The 15,701-nt window shown below is 53.9% G+C and overlaps 1 protein-coding gene across 3 annotated transcripts in view; it reads left to right on the forward strand.

Annotated features, from left to right (window-relative positions):
- Positions 1-15,701, forward strand: part of CROCC (ciliary rootlet coiled-coil, rootletin) — a 46,042-nt gene that overhangs the window by 23,259 nt on the left and 7,082 nt on the right. For all 3 annotated transcript variants that reach the window (XM_064281357.1, XM_064281356.1, XM_064281355.1), the window contains 11 exons: positions 764-933; positions 3,617-3,796; positions 4,596-4,730; positions 5,417-5,560; positions 6,709-6,947; positions 7,398-7,557; positions 9,878-10,045; positions 11,221-11,593; positions 14,440-14,609; positions 14,722-14,842; positions 15,148-15,311. In XM_064281357.1, coding sequence (XP_064137427.1) covers positions 764-933; positions 3,617-3,796; positions 4,596-4,730; positions 5,417-5,560; positions 6,709-6,947; positions 7,398-7,557; positions 9,878-10,045; positions 11,221-11,593; positions 14,440-14,609; positions 14,722-14,842; positions 15,148-15,311 — 2,024 coding nt within the window. The remainder of the gene's footprint in view (positions 1-763; positions 934-3,616; positions 3,797-4,595; positions 4,731-5,416; positions 5,561-6,708; positions 6,948-7,397; positions 7,558-9,877; positions 10,046-11,220; positions 11,594-14,439; positions 14,610-14,721; positions 14,843-15,147; positions 15,312-15,701) is intronic.

Raw genomic sequence — 15,701 nt, forward strand, 5'->3', positions numbered from 1 at the left:
CCCTCTCCACTGCCACCTCCATTGGTGCTGACAGGTTAACACTCGGCCGGTGTGTGAACTCCAGTCAGCCGTAAAGGAGACGCCTTAGGTAAAGCTGTGCAGCTTTGGGAAGTTACTCAATCGCCTCTGAGCCTCCATTTCCTCATCTGCAAATTGGGGATGAGGATAAACTACTTAGGCATGTTATGAAGATGAAGTGAGATTAGGTCTGTAAAGTGCTCAGCCAGGGGCCTGACCCGTAGTTAAAAACCAGACTAGTTGCTGTTGTGTTGTCTCTGACTCATGGCGACTCCATATGTGTCAAAGTAGAACTGTGTCCCACAGGGTTTTTAGTAGCTGATTATTTGGAAGTAGATTGCCAGGCCTTTGTATGGAGGCATCTCTGGGTAGAGTCGAGCCTTCAACCTTTTGCTTAGCAGCTGAGAACTTTAACTTTTATACCACCCAGGGACTCCTGACCCATCAGTGTTCCATAAATAATGGAGGTTGTTATAGTTTTGTTATCCTCCCCATTTGGGGGGTGTCTTCATCAATAATTTTATCCTGTTAATGCCGTTTCAGATAGGCAGGGAGGGTACAGGCCCAGTGGGCCCATGCAGCAGGTGGGAAACAGGCCCAGAGAGGGTTTGCAGCTTCTTCAAGGAGACCCAGCCTAGATGCCAGGTGGGCCCTCTTCCCTGTGGGCTTTTGGTCACATGGCTCTGCTCGCCCAAGAAGAGGTTCCAACCCAAGGCTGTCCCTTCCCCCCATCCCTCCCGCTCAGGGGAGCTGGCGGGCCTGCGACAGCAGATGACAACTACAGAGGAGAAGGTGGCATTGGACAAAGAGCTGATGACCCAGAAGCTTGTGCAGGCTGAGCGGGAGGCCCAGGCCTGTCTGCGGGACCAGCGGGCAGCTCACGAGGAGGACTTGCAGCGGCTCCAGCGGGAGAAGGTATGGGCAATTGGGTCAGGTGGGCAGGGCTCCGAGCCAGTGTCTCCTCTGACCTCAGGCGAGTCATTCCTCACTCTGCCTCAATCTCCACACCTGTAAAATGGGGCTTCATCTCTACTCTGGAGGCCCTGGGGACAGCTGGGAGGGTCCATGAGGGCTCCTTATCAAACATGCAGAACTCAAGCCCCAAAGGTGATCCAACTCCGGTGATCCTGATGCAGGGGGTCCATAGCCACATTTGAGTAACAGGGACCTACCGTATAGCAAGAAAGCACTTTCATTTCCTAAGAAGTACTGTTTGCCTATGCAGGATCACTCTGGGACCTGAACACATAGGAAAGGCAAGGGACCAGGGAGGTCACTAGAAGACAGAACGGAGAGGTGACTAAGAACATACTGACTCTGGGGTTACGTTGCCTGGGTTTGAATCTAACCTCAGTTGTGTACTGGCTCTGTTACCTAAGCTCTCTGTGCCTTCATTTCTCCATCTGTAAAATGGAGGTAATGATAATAGAAGGTATTATGAGGATGGGATGAGATAATCCATATACAGGGTTTAGCACAGTGACTTGGATTTAGTAACTGCTCCATAAAAGCTGGTTGTTATTATTACCGTTATTAGGATGATCTCCAGAGTGGGCCTCAGGACAGGGAGCCTAAGCCACCCATCTTGAACAGGGCTAGCTCCAGCAGGTTCAGGCTGTCACACAGCTCCAGGGGGCACCATTCACCCTGCAGCCTTCATGGATTTGTGTGATGTTATCATCCTTCTCCAGCAGGTGGCAGCAAACCATTTTGATGAAGAGGTGCACCTCTACCTTTCATGAAGTTGCTAAAGGGTCAGTGCTGATGCACGCCCCAGCACTGGCCACCCCAAGTGGGCAGTTCTTTGCCCCTGGGCTCTACTCACCCACCTACCTACCTACTGCCCTGGGAGCCAAGCTCCTGAGCCCTTCCTTGCCCCTTGTTCTGCTGAACTCAGCCTCATTAATGTCTTCAAATCCACTCTTTCTCCCGCTCCTCTGCCACCCCCAATCCAGACCCCTTCGTTGCTCACAGCAACCCTAACTCCCCTTCAGTCCCCCTCCCCCAAACCCTGGTCCCTCTTCCACAGCTGTCTGGACAACCTCCTAGTCTCAAATTCAGATTGCTCCTTATTCCCCTGACTTGAGGCCCCCCGGTTCCCTGCTGCTTTCAGGATCAAGTCCGCTCCTCCCCACAAGGCCCTGCCTGGCCTGGTGGCTGCCTGCGGGTCTGGCCCCTCCTCTCCCCACATCCCTGGTCTTCTAAACTTAAAAAAAAAAATGTTGCCATCGAGTCAATTCCGACTCAACGGAGACCCCATGTGTTAGAGTAGAATTGTACTGCATAGGATTTTCAGTGGAGCCTTGGCACAACAGTTAACTGCTCAGCTGCTAACTGAAAGGTTGGCCGTTCAAACCCACCAGCAGCTCCGTGGGAGAAATACCTGGCAACCTGCTCCCATAACGATTACAGCCTAGGAAGCCCTATGGGGCAGTTCTGCTCTGTCACACGGGGTCTCTATGAGTTGAAAATCAACTCGACAGCAGCTAATAACAACAATATTAACACGATTTTCAATGGCTGATTTTTCTAAAGTAGGTCAGCAGGCCTTTGTTCCAAGGTGCCTCTGGGTGGGCTCCAACTTTCAGCCTTCTGGTTAGCAGCTGAGTGTGTTAACTGTTTATACCACCCAGGGACTCCAGAACTGGTTGCTGTGGAGTTGATTTCCACTCGCGGTGACCCTGTGTGTGTCAGAGTAGAATTTTACTCCATAAGGTTTTTAATCGTTGATGTTTTGGAAGTACATCGCCCTGCATTTCTTCCAAGGCACCTCTGGGTAGACTCAAATCTTCAACCGTCTGGTTAGCAGCTGAGTGCCTTAACCATCTGCGCCACCCTGGACTCCATTCAAAGCTCCAAACCAAAAACACTAAACCCATTGCCACTGAGTCGATTCTGACTGATAGTGACCTTATAGGACAGAGTAGAACTGCCTCATAGGGTTTCCATGGCTGTAATCTTTACAAGAGCAGACTGCCACATCTTTCTCCCGTGGAGTGGCTGGTGGATTCAAACTATTGACCTTTTTAGTTAGCAGCTGAGTGCTTAACCACTATGCAACCAGGACTCCTTTCTAAGCTCCAAAAAAAAAAAAAACCCCAAACCCGTTGCTGTGGAGTCAATTTTGACTCATAGTGACCCTACAGGACAGCGTAGAACTTCTCCATAGGGTTTCCAAGGAGCAGCTGGTGGATTTGACCTGCTGACCTTTTGGTTAGCAGCTTGAGCTCTTAACCACTGCACACCAGGCCCAGTGACCCTTAGATACTGCAGTTGCCTACATAAGGCACGCTTCTCCTTCCTCCAGGACTTTGTGGGACTTTGTTCTATCTCTTCTCCCTCTTCCCCTGGCTGATTGCTGCTCGTCCCTCCTCCAGGAAACATTTTCTGACCCCCAGGCTAGGCTGCTGCTGTTTCTTGGGGCTCATCTGGCTGTGGCGTATGCCCCGTCACAGCAGTTACCTCTCAGCCTTGGAGTTACCAGGTCCCTCATCCTATCTCTCCGGTATGGGGCGAGATGGCCCTGGCTGCCCCGAGGTTTGTGAGGGCTGCGTGGGTCCAGTCTGGTGTATCACCATGCCTGGGCCTGGCTCCACAGGAGGAGGCTTGGAGGGAGCTGGAGGCCGAGCGGGCCCAGCTGCAGAGCCAGCTGCAGCGGGAGCGGGAGGAGCTGCTGGCCCGGCTGGAGGCTGAGAAGGAAGAGCTGAGCGAGGAGATTGCAGCCCTGCAGCAGGAGCGGGACGAGGGCCTCCTCCTGGCCGAGAGTGAGAAGCAACAGGTTTGCATGCCCTGGTGGGGCCTCCACACCCCCAAGGGCCTCCTGTCCTAGTGCTGGTCCCTGTTCAGCTGCCCAGCAACTAGGAGCCCTGGGGCAAGCTACTTCCCTCTCTGCACCTGTTTCCTCACCTGCAGATTGGGGGTATTAGAAGGATGTTTGTGAAGCATTGCTGAGACTGATGTTCCTAAAGCGTAGAGCCCATGCCTGGCACACAGTGGGAGCTTGTTCATAAAGCCACAAGTCCATGCCTGGCACACTTGGGAGCTTGCTAAAAGGCGGTAGCAGCCATGACTCCATGGCGTGGGTTCCAGGAAAGCTGACCTGTGTTCTAACCCTCTTCCCCACCTTGCCCTAGGCTGGGCATGGCATCCCTATGACTCTGCCTCCTGAGCTGTCCCCAGCGGTGTCCACATGCATTAGCTTACCTTCCTCCAAATGAACCATATATCTCCTGACTTCCCATCTCCTCCTCTCACAAGCATGTCACCCTGGGCTCATCACTTTACCTCTTTGAGCCTCAGTTTTCTTATCTGTAAAATAGGAATAATGATAGATCCTGCCTCAAATTGTTGTGGCAAGTTGGTGAGAGAAGTCGTTCCATGTCTGGGGTTATTGTTATAGCTGTGGTACCTGCTGATGGGGCTGCTGGGGCGGGCAGGCACCTCTGCCCTGGGTTCACCTGTGGTGGCCCATTCAGGCCACCAGCCCCTGATGGGCACATTTCCCAGGGAAGTGCAGGGGAAGTGTCTGAGTGCCCCTAGGAAAAACTCCCTAAGCCTGCTTCCCTGCTTCTGCCCAGGCCCTGTCCCTGAAGGAGTCCGAGAAGACGGCACTGTCAGAGAAGCTGATGGGTACACGACACAGCCTGGCCACCATCTCCCTGGAGATGGAGCGGCAGAAGCGAGATGCTCAGAGCCGGCAGGAGCAGGACCGGGTAGGGTGGGCCAATCAGGTGGGCCTTAGTCTAAGTGGGGAGGGACAACGCTGCCTGGAAGAGCCCCTGTCTGAGGGGTAGGCATGGCCTTGCCCTGGGGAAGCTCCAGTGTGTGGGGTGAGGGTCAGCCTTTCCTTTGGGAGCCCTCAGTCTGAGGGAGGTTGCATAGGCCCTTCCTTAGGAGTTCCCAATCCGAGGGAGGTGGCACAGCCCTTTCCTTGGGAGTCCCCAGTGTGAGGGAAGTGGTACAGCCCCTTCCTTGGGAGTCCCCAGTCTGAGGGAAGTGGTACAGCCCCTTCCTTGGGAGTCCCCAGTCTGAGGAGGTGGCACAGCCCCTTCCTTGGGAGTCCCCAGTCTGAGGAGGTGGCACAGCCCCTTCCTTGGGAGTCTCCAGTCTGAGGAGGCGGCACAGCCCCTTCCTTGGGAGTCTCCAGTCTGAGGAGGTGGCACAGCCCCTTCCTTGGGGGTCTCCAGTCTGAGGGAAGTAGGACACAGCTCTGCCCTGGAGAGTTCCCTGGCCTGAGGGGGAGACCAGCTCCATGGGTAGTACTTACCAGGCATTGAGGGATCAGCAGAGGATCTGGCGGGCCAGCAGGTGAGGCTGTATTTGGAGCTGAGAGTGGATGGTTCAGCTGGGGGAGGGGGAGATGAAACAGGACCAAGTCTGAGGTGCCCACCTGTCCCAGAGCACCATGAATGCCCTGACGTCTGAACTACGAGACCTACGGGCCCAGCTTGAGGAGGCTGCCGTGGCCCATGCCCATGAGGTGAAGAGGCTGCAAGAACAAGCCCGAGACCTGGGCAGGCAGAGGGAATCCTGCCTGCGTGAGGTGAGCAGCCCGCCCCACACTCTCCTGGGCAACACACACTAAGTGCTGCTGTGTGCCTGTTGGGGACTGGTCCTGTGGGGACCCCAAAAAGTGTAAGATTCAGCCCTCCGTTTAGGACAAATCAATGGCCAAGTTAGAAAGGAGACAGTAAGCACTTATTTTTATTTATGTATTTATATTGTTGTAAAAATATGTATAATGCAACATTTGCCAACTTAACATTTTTCACGTGTATAATTTAGTGGCATCGATTACGTTAACATGTTATGCGACCATCACTAATATCTGTTGACAAATTTTCCATCACCATAAACAGAAATACACTGAACAACGATTTCCTCTCTCCCCCTCCCTGTCACTCCAGTAACCACAAATAAACGTTGGTCTCTCTACATTTGCAGCAAGCATTTATTAAGCACCTGTTGTGTACCTAGCCCCTCAGGAGACTCAAGGAGCAGCTGGTGGGGTCCCTGCCCTATTGATATTCATCCACAGGACAACCCTGATTATTTCAGGCCCAAACAGGGCTGACTAAAATGGCAAATGTTTTGTTATATAAATTTTGTTATTAGTTGCCAGTCAATTCTAACTCATGGCGACCCCATGTGTTACAGAGTAGAACTGCTCCATAGGGTTTTCTTGGCTGCAATCTTAACAGAAGCAGATCACCAGTCCTTTTCTTCCATGGTACAACTGGGTGGGTTTGAACGGCCAAATTTTAGGTTAGCAGTCGAGCACAAGGGGGCCCTGGTGGTGCAGTGGTTAAGCATTTGGCTGTTAACCAAAAGGTCCACAGTTCATATCCACTAGCCGCTCCTTGGAAACCCTATGGGGCAATTCTACTCTGTCCTATAGGGTTGCTATGAGTTGGAACTGACTCGATGGCAATGGATTAGTCGAGCCACCAGTGACCTTATTATATAAATTTCAGCACAATAAAATAACAACAACAACAACAACAACAAACAAAACACCACAGATTTCCAGCGTGACTTGGCCCACATCATACCTCACAGCCTTGGTCTGAGTTGCTGCCGAGGGACAAACAGGGCAGGTGCCCTGTGCCTAGGGAAATGGCTCCTTTCTGCCAGGGCCCAGCTTGAACGCCCCCCCTGGCCCTGTCCTGTGGATACCGCTCTGTCTTACAGGCAGAAGAGCTTCGGACCCAGCTGCGCCTGCTGGAGGATGCCCGTGATGGGCTACGGCGGGAGCTGCTGGAAGCCCAGCGCAAGGTGCGGGAAAGCCAGGAGGGCCGTGAGGCCCAGCGCCAGGAGGCGGGCGAGCTGCGGCGCAGCCTAAGCGAGGGGGCCAAGGAGCGTGAGGCCTTGCGGCGCTCCAACGAGGAGCTGCGGGCCGCTGTGAAGAAGGCTGAGAGTGAGCGAATCAGGTAGGGTGATGTGGGGACCAGCCCAAGCCCTGTCCTCCTCACCAGCCTCGTCCCTAGAACCTAATGCCACTCCCAAGGTTCTAGGGAAGTGCACAAACAGGGATTCTCTGCCCTCCGGCCACGGTGAAAGGATCAACAAGATCCCTGGGGATCTTTTCCTGCCTGTGGGAAGGGGAAAGGTGGCAGCAGGCAGGGTTGGTCCAGACTCCAACCCTACCTGCTGTCATCGCTTTGGCAACCAGGCTCCCCCTGCCCTGGAGTCATGGATCGACACCTCCCAGCTGAGCTTAGGAGGGGCCACATAAGCAGGCAGCACCTGGGGCACCTCTAGGCCAAGGGCCAGCAGACCCACTCTGGGATTTGAGGCAAGGGACTTTTGTGTAGGGCTGTAGACTATAGTCTTCCCAGGACCCGGGGCAGCCTCTGACCTCTCCCCTCTTCCCCCTCCAGCCTGAAGCTCGCCAACGAAGACAAGGAGCAGAAGCTGGCGTTGCTGGAGGAGGCTCGAGCAGCCGCAGGCAAGGAGGCCGGGGAGCTGCGGGCTGGGCTGCAGGAGGTGGAGCGCTCCCGGCTGGAGGCTCGGAGGGAGCTGCAGGAGCTCCGGCGGCAGGTAGGCCTCTCCCACTCCATCTCCCACCCCTTGCTCTCTCCCCACCCCCACTATCCCCTGCCCTGGAGACTTGCCACATGCCCCTGGGCCAGCAGCAGCTCCTTTCTGGGGCTGGGTTTCTCCATATGCAAAACCAGGGGATTGAACTAAGACAAGGCTCTTACCTAACCTTGGCACTAATGGAGGGGCTTTGAGGAGTTCTCAAAGAACCCCAGAAACTCTGGAATGGGGTGTGTGTGTGTGTGTGTGTGTGTGTGTCTGTGTGTGTGTGTGTGTGAACAAAAGGCTCTAGACTAAGGATTGGCAAACTATTTTTATAAAGAGCCAGATAGTAAATATATATTTTTCTAAATAATATTTTATTGTGTTTCTGCTGAAAGTTTACATAGTAAATTAAGTTCCCATTTGAAAATTTCTATACAGATTGTTCAGTGACATTAGTTACATTTTCACAGTGTGTTAGCATTCTCTTTCATTGTGTTCTGGTGGTTGTTTCCAGTACTTCCTGCCCTCTTATCTTCTCATCTTTGCTTTAGAGTAGATGTTGGCCTCTTGGACTCATACTGACGGTTTTTTACTAAAGCACTGATCTTACGAGTATTATCCTTTATTTTGTGTGCCACTCTGTTACTTTGCTAAAAAGTGATCTCAGGGAATACTTTCGGTTCCAGGTTTAAAGAGTATCTCAGGGCAATAATCTCAGGGAGTCCTCTGTTCTCAACTGGTCCTGCAAGTCTAGACTTTTTAATAATTTGAGTTCTGTTTCTGTGTTTTCTCCCTTCCTATCAAGGTCCATCTATTGTGGCCCTGATCAGAACGGTTGGTAGTGGTAGCCGGGCACCATCTAGTTCTTCTGGTCTCAGGGTTTCAGTGTAGGCTATTAGCCCCGTAGACTAGTATCTTGTCTGAGACTTTGGTTTCCTTCTTACTCTTTTGTTCCTGATGAGTAGAGACTGATAGTTGTATCTTAGATGGCTGCTCTCAACAGAAAGTAAATATTTTCAACTTTACAGGTCATAACAGTCTCTGTTGCAACTACTCAGCTCTGCTGTTGTAGTGTGGCAGCAGCCACAGACAATCCATAAACAAATGGGCGTGTGTTCCAATGAAATTTTATTTATGGACACTGAAATTTGAATTTTATATAATTTTCAGGTGTCAAGAAATACTGTTTGATTTTTTTCCTCAACTATTTAAAAATGAACCGTTTTTAACCATTTAAAAATGGCAGAAACCATACTTAGCTCACACCCTTTACAAAAACAAGCAACCGGCCAGATTTGGCCTGTGGGCTGTAGTTTGCTGAGCCCTGAGCTAGATGATCTCCAAATCCATCAGCAACAGCCAGCATTTAACAAGTGTCTGCTGTATACTGGGCACTGCCCTGGACACTGTGAGCTCGGGCTTTCCTACTCTGGGAGACTCGAAGAATAGGAAACAGCCCCAATCGGCTCCTAAGCTTTACCCCACCCAGAGATAACACAGCCCAAAAAAGCAATCCTTTCCACCTCCCACCCAGGCTCCCTCTACCCAGGACCCCTTCTGTTGGGCCGAAGTCCTGGGAAACCACAGGAGTCCTTGAAAGGCAACTCACTTTTGTGGGCCAGGCCCCTGCTGGGGCTTTGCACGGTATAGCACGGGCTTATGTTACACCGGCTGTAGCTGTAGCCATGTGGGGTAGGTAGGCTTTACCCTCTACCCATTTCTCCTTTACATTCCATGTGTGTGGGATTGAATCCCAATATGCTGCTTTCTGGCTGTGTGGCCTTGGGCAAGTCACTTCGCCTGTCTGAGCCTCAGTTTTCTCGTCTGTTAAATAGGGATAATGTTAGTACCCTACCCTATACGGTTGTGTGAGGTTTAGCGTTAATATGAGTGAAGTGCTTAGAACAGTGCCAGACACACAGTAAGCACTCCACGAAGGTTAGTCATCATTGTAGAGATGAAAGGTGACCCAGGGAGCTGTGGTTCTTGCCCTGCAAATCTTCAGGTCTGATAGGGGCTCAGCACTCCCTTTTTCCTCTCCCCCTCCCCCCATGAAAGGTAGTTATGAGCCCATTGATGAATTGGTAAACTGAGGTTGTTGGTGTCCAGGCATGGCTTGAGCTCAGCCGGGCTTACCTGGACTGGGGGTGATGTTCAATGCACGTGTTCCTAGAACAGTGGGTCCTGAGTGCCCCGTGAGACAGGCCCGGACTGGGTTGGGGTACAGAGGCAGAGTTGAATGGATTGTTGTCCAAGCCTGTGGGCAGGCTGGAAGGAACCATGGGTACTGAGTGTGAACCCTAGGCTCTATCTGTGGCTGCCTTCTCTCTTGCAGATGAAGATGCTGGACAGTGAGAATGCCAGGCTGGCCCGGGAGTTGGCAGAGCTGCAGGGCCGACTGGCACTGGGCGAGCGGGCGGAGAAGGAGGGCCGGCGGGAGGCCCTGGGCCTCCGGCAGAGGCTGCTGAGAGGCGAGGCCAGCCTGGAGGCAGTTCGGCAAGAGGTAACTGGTTGGGTGGGTGGGCTGCCTGGAGGTGGAAGCCCCTAGGAGGTGGGTAGGCTATCCTCTCCTTCTCTGTTCCCTATGGTGGGAAATCAGATGGGGACCCCAATGCTGGAGCCGTTTTGAGAGACCCCCTAGGACTTGTCCCTGTCCGCTATTCCTTGAGACTCTTTCTTAGTTACAGTAATAGTAGCTATGAGGATTGGGGGCCTACTGTGTGCAGGCACCAACTGGGGTGCTCCGTAGACATCATGTTATTTGATCCTCCCAGCAGCCCCATAAAATAGGTATAATTAGTCTCATTGTATTGAGATAACCAGACACTGAGACTCCGAGAGGTCAAGGGATCTTTCCAAGGTCACACAGCCTCCCAGGTCTGTCTGTACTCTTTCTACTCTGTCTTCTCTAGCTATGTCACTGCTGCAAATCTGCTGTGTGACCTTGACCAAGTCACTTAACCTCTCTATGCTTCACAGTCCTCATGGGGTAGGGGATAGTACATTGAGGGATGTATGTAGAACAGGTCCTGGCATCCAGGTGGGGCTCATTAGACGGTAGTTTCCAATGAAACTGTGATGATCATCAGTTAGCTTCTCTAAACCCGAGAGTTTTTCTTTGATTGTAATCATGTATCCTTATCAGTAAATTTTTAGTACGTGCCCCATTGTTGCAGGGTTACTTATGAATTACATGCACTGAGAGGCACTGCGGCCTAATGGTTAAGAGGACAGCCTCTGGAGCCAGAGTGCCTGAGTTTGAATTCTACCTCTGTAGCTTATTAGCTTTGTGACCTTGGGCAAGTTACTTAACTGCCCTGTGCCTCAGTTAACTCATCTGTAAAATGGGGATGAGTCATAGAGTGGTAATTAAATTTTTTGGCACAGTGCCTGGCATGTGATAAGCCCTATTTCTATGTGTAAGCTGTTATTAAGTGTGTACATTGTAAGGCATATATACAAAGAAGGAAGAGAGAAAAAGCAAAGTCTAATGGTTTCCTCACACACTCCTGTGATGTTCTTTTACCCCCGATTGGGTCGAAAACACTAAAGGAACAGGTGTTGTGCAAGCCATTTAGGGGGTGGGCTCCAGGCTGGGGCCTGGAGACGGGGCATCGGGTTGGGGGGCGACCCTGCTGATCCCTTGAGCTCTATCTCCCCTCACTGTCCCTACCCCAGCTCCAGGGGGCCCAGAGGAAGCTACATGATCAAGAGGGAGAGTTCCGGGCCCGCGAGCGAGGCCTGCTGGGCTCCCTGGAGGAGGCGCGCGGAGCCGAGAAGCAGCAGCTGGACCATGCTCGCAGCCTGGAGCTGAAGCTGGAGACCGCGCGGGCCGAGGCTGCGGAGCTAGGGCTGCGGCTGAGCGCGGCCGAGGGCCGGGCGCAAGGCCTCGAGGCCGAGCTGGCCCGCGTGGAAGCGCAGCGGCGAGCGGTGGAGGCCCAGCTGGGAGGCCTGCGCTCGGCCCTACGCCGCGGCCTGGGCCTCGGCCGCACGCCCAGTCCCGCCCCGCGGCCACCGCCCGGCTCCCCGGTCCGAGGCGCACCAGCCGGAGGTGAGCTGAGTGCTGCTGGGAGGGGCGGAGGGCCGGTGAGCTGGCCCCTTCTCGCCGAGGCCCCGCCCCTCGCCCAGCTCGGCTCCACCAAAGAGGCCGCCCCCGGCAGGGCCGCGCCTCCTTCGAGGCTCCGGCCCCTAGTCCCGCCTACTTCGCTCAGTCTCCGCCTCCTCGCCGAAGCCCCGCCCCTCTGGGCCCCGCCCGCCGTCTAATTCTGTTCGGCCAAAGAGCGCTCCCTCGCGAGGCTACGTCGCCTCACTTTCTCCACCAGCATCCCATTTTCTGGCTCCCCAGCTCCACACACCAGGCCTGTGACCCTGATACCTCCTCCAGACACGCACCCAGGGCTTGACCACCCCTTTGCAGGAACGTCTGAAGAGATCCTCCCAGCCAGCCCCACCTGCCCCCAGTGCCCAGTGGTGGACCCCGGGGAAAACCAACCGTGTGCCTCAGGGGGCCGGGACAGCCTTTTAGGCAGCAGTCATCTTGTCTCCAGTCTGACTGAAATCTCATCGTGATTCCTAGGACCTAGAATTAGAACCTGTTGAACCCTGGAACTGCTGTAGGGTATTGACTATCAGGTGTTGAGTTGTAGCCTTATCAAATCCACAGATTTAGCGCCAGAATCATGTTTGTTCATTCACTCACTCAACAATGTACCTGGGGAAACCCTGGTGGTGTAGTAGTTAAGAGCTAGGGCTGCTAACCAAAAGGTTGGCAGTTTGAATTCACCAGGCGCTCCTTGGAAACTCTATGGGGCAGTTCTACTCTGGCCTTTAGGGTCACTATGAGTCGGAATTGACTCGATGGCAGTGGGTTTGGTTTTTGGCTTTTATGTGCCTGGTGGGAGCCTGGTGGCGCAGTGGTTAAGAGCTTGTTTGCTAACCAAAAGGTTGGCAGTTTGAATCCACCAGCTGCTCCTTGGAAACTGTATAGAGCAGTTCTATTCTGCTATGAGTTGGAATCTACTCAGCAGCAGTGGGATGTGCCTGGGGATGCTGTGGTTAAGCGTTCAGCTGCTAACTGAAAGGTCAGTGGTTCAAACTCATCTGGGGAAGAAAGGCCTGGAGATCTGCTTCCATAAAGATTACAGCCAAGAAAACCCTATGGACCAGTCCTACTCTGTAACACATGGGGTCACCATGAGTCAGAATCAGCTTGATGGCAATGGGTTTGTTTTTCTGTCTTTTTATGTGCCAGATAATGTTGAAATTCTGGGAACGGGCTAGTCAACAAAACTGTCAAGCATCCCTGCTTTTATGGAGCTTATAGTCTAGGTGGGGATAGCGGACAGAAAGCATCATGGGTAAATTGGGTATATATTATATTGGGCCATAAGCGCTGTAGAGAAAAACAAGCCAAAGGAGGGGGTAGGGTTGTTTGTGTGGGGACAGGAAGAGCCTCTCTGAGGAGTGGTTGGTCGGGAAAGGACTGAGATTGTGTAGGAATTGGGGTGTGTTGCCCCTGGGGGAAGAGGCTCTGAGGACAAATGGAAAGGTCCTGAGTGGACACACCCGTCTGGTGAGCAGCTGGATTGTAGTAAGCAGGGTGGAGAGGACAAGAGCTGACGTCGTGGGGACAAGGAGCCTCCCCATGTAGTCCTTGCAGGCCACTATAAGGGTGCTGGCTTTTGCTCTGAGAAGGATGGGGTCTTTCAGGAGGCCCTGGGTGAGGGATGGACATCCTGCTCTGGGGGCCTTCGGATGCTGAAGGAACTCATGTCTGCAGAGTTGCTTAGTTGTCACTTGGCAAAGTCAGGAGGATGGTAAGGGCGGGCTGATCCCTCCTGCAGTTCCAATGCTGACCTCCAGGTGCTGCCCTGTCCCTATCTGCCCTGCCTTTTCCTGCCTCTCCATTGCCCATCATCTGCCAAGCTGTAGTCAAGGTTTTCACTCTGGGAGCTGGGTTTTGTTGTTATTAGTTGCTGTTGAGTCAATTCCAACTTATGGCAACCTCAAGGAGCCTCTGGGTGGGTTTGAATGGCCAACCTTTCAGTTAGTACTCAAGTGCCTAACTGTTTGCGCTTGCTACCCAGGGACTCCGGGAGTTGGGCTGCCTGGGTTCAGATCCTGCCCCTAGAACTTCCCAGTTTTGAAACTCAGCAAATCACTTAACTGGTTTGAGCCTGCCTTGTCTGTGAGGTGGGGAAACTGGTACTTAAATGTCCTGGGGAATTACTGTGAAAATGAAATTAGTTGGCCCATGGAAAGCATGGGCCCAGTGCCTGGCACCTAGTAAACCACTCAGTACGAGGGAGGTGTTGAGGGGTGGAGTGTCCACCCCTGCACTGGGCTCTGGGGGGCACTGTGGTGGACAGGAGAGATGAGGCCCAAGCCCTCATGGTGCTCCTGGTGTGGGCAGGGAAGCAGACATCAGACCCCCACTAGGTGGGATAAGCTCACCCCAACCCAACCTGGGGTCAGGGAGGCTCAGAGGAGGTGACATTTACATTTAGGCCTAAAGGATAGGTCCCACAAACAGGAGCCATGGGAGGCCAGGGAACAGTGTGTACAAAGGCCATGAGGCTCGAACAGAGAATGCTCTAGAACACTGGAGCTGAGGGTGGTGGAATGTGGCCAGGCTGTTAAGGGCAAGAAGGTGATGCTGGGATGGGCAGCAAGACCTCCAAGTGGGAACAAAGTTGGGCTTGATTCTGAGGGCTGTGGGGGCCGGTGGAGGGTTTTAAGCAAGAGGGTGATATGGTCTAGTTTGTGCTATGGAAAGCTCCACAGGCTGCTGGAGGTGGGAGGGATGGGAGTGAATAAGATGCCTGAGGAGCCTGCAGCCACCATCCAGGCAGAAGGGGCCGGTGGTCCCTGCCTCCCTGAGCAGATCTCTCCTTCTAGGAAGCGGGGAGGGGCTCAGCAGCCCCAGCTCCTTAGAACGTACCCCTGGGTCTGAGCCACCATCCCCTGGACCTGCCACCTCCCCAGCACCTCCAGACCTAGACCCAGAGGCGGTACGGGGGGCCCTCCGGGAATTCCTGCAGGAGCTGCGGAGTGCCCAGAGAGAGCGGGTGAGGCTGGGTGTGAGTGGCTGGATAGAGAACTGGGTAGCCAAAGGCCCTGTGAGGGCTGCAGGTTTTTCAGAGCAGGGGTCTGCCCCTTTTCCCCATGTTGGGGCTGCAGGATGAGCTTCGAGCCCAGACTAGTACCCTGAGTCGCCAGCTGGCTGAGGTGGAGGCCGAGAGGGACAACTTGACCTCACGGGCAAAGCAGCTGCAGAAGGCTGTGGCCAAGAGTGAGGAAGGTGAGTCTGACCCTCTGCGTCTCTGATCTGCCCTCTTGTGCCCTTAACAGCTGAGGTGGGAGGTCAAGGATTTGGCCTGTGCAGCTCCTGCTTCCCTGCCCTGGCCACTGTGACCTGAGTCAGGGGCTGTCTCCTCTGGGAGGCCCTCCCTGGTCACCCCCTGCACACTACCTGGACCCATAGCCCCTCAGGGCTCAGAGAGGCAGGTCCTGTGGTGGGAGGAGAGCAAGCCAGGGAATCTGTGGCCTGGTTCACTCTGCCTGGGGCTATGCCTCATCATGCCTGACAGGCAGGGTGGTCTGCAGCCAGGCGCAGCATAGACGGGCGGCTGAGCGGGGCCCAGGCAGAGCTGGCACTGCAGGAGGAGAGCGTACGGCGCAGCGAGCGGGAGCGCAGGGCTGCGCTGGACCAGGTGGCTGCCCTGGAGAGGAACCTGCAGGCCACTGAGGCTGAGCACCGGGCGAGCCAGGTGGGCAGAGCTGAGGGCAAGCCGAGTGCAAGGGGATCTGTGCGTGCACAAATGAATGTCTGTACGTCCTGTGTGTGTCTGTGTTTCTGTCTGCCTGAGGCTCACAGCATCCACTGACGTGACCAGCCTGGGACTCTCTACAAAAGCACGTGCGGATTCCACCATCCCATTTCACGCTGACATCGCAAGGGTTTAGGAGAAAGAGCTTGAGCTTTGGAGCCAGACAGACCTGGGTTTGAGTCCTGGCCCTGCTTCCTATTGGCCTGGGGCCAGTCAGCTGTCTGATTCTCTTTTCCTTTCCTTACCCTGGAAAGGGGGGACCGTGGTTGTCTCACAGAGATGGTGCTCAGAGGCTCTTGATGAAAGGTGGCGTGCAGGGGGCCTCTGTTC

Source organism: Loxodonta africana, chromosome 3 (genome assembly GCF_030014295.1).
Source record: "Loxodonta africana isolate mLoxAfr1 chromosome 3, mLoxAfr1.hap2, whole genome shotgun sequence".
NCBI lineage: Eukaryota > Metazoa > Chordata > Mammalia > Proboscidea > Elephantidae > Loxodonta > Loxodonta africana.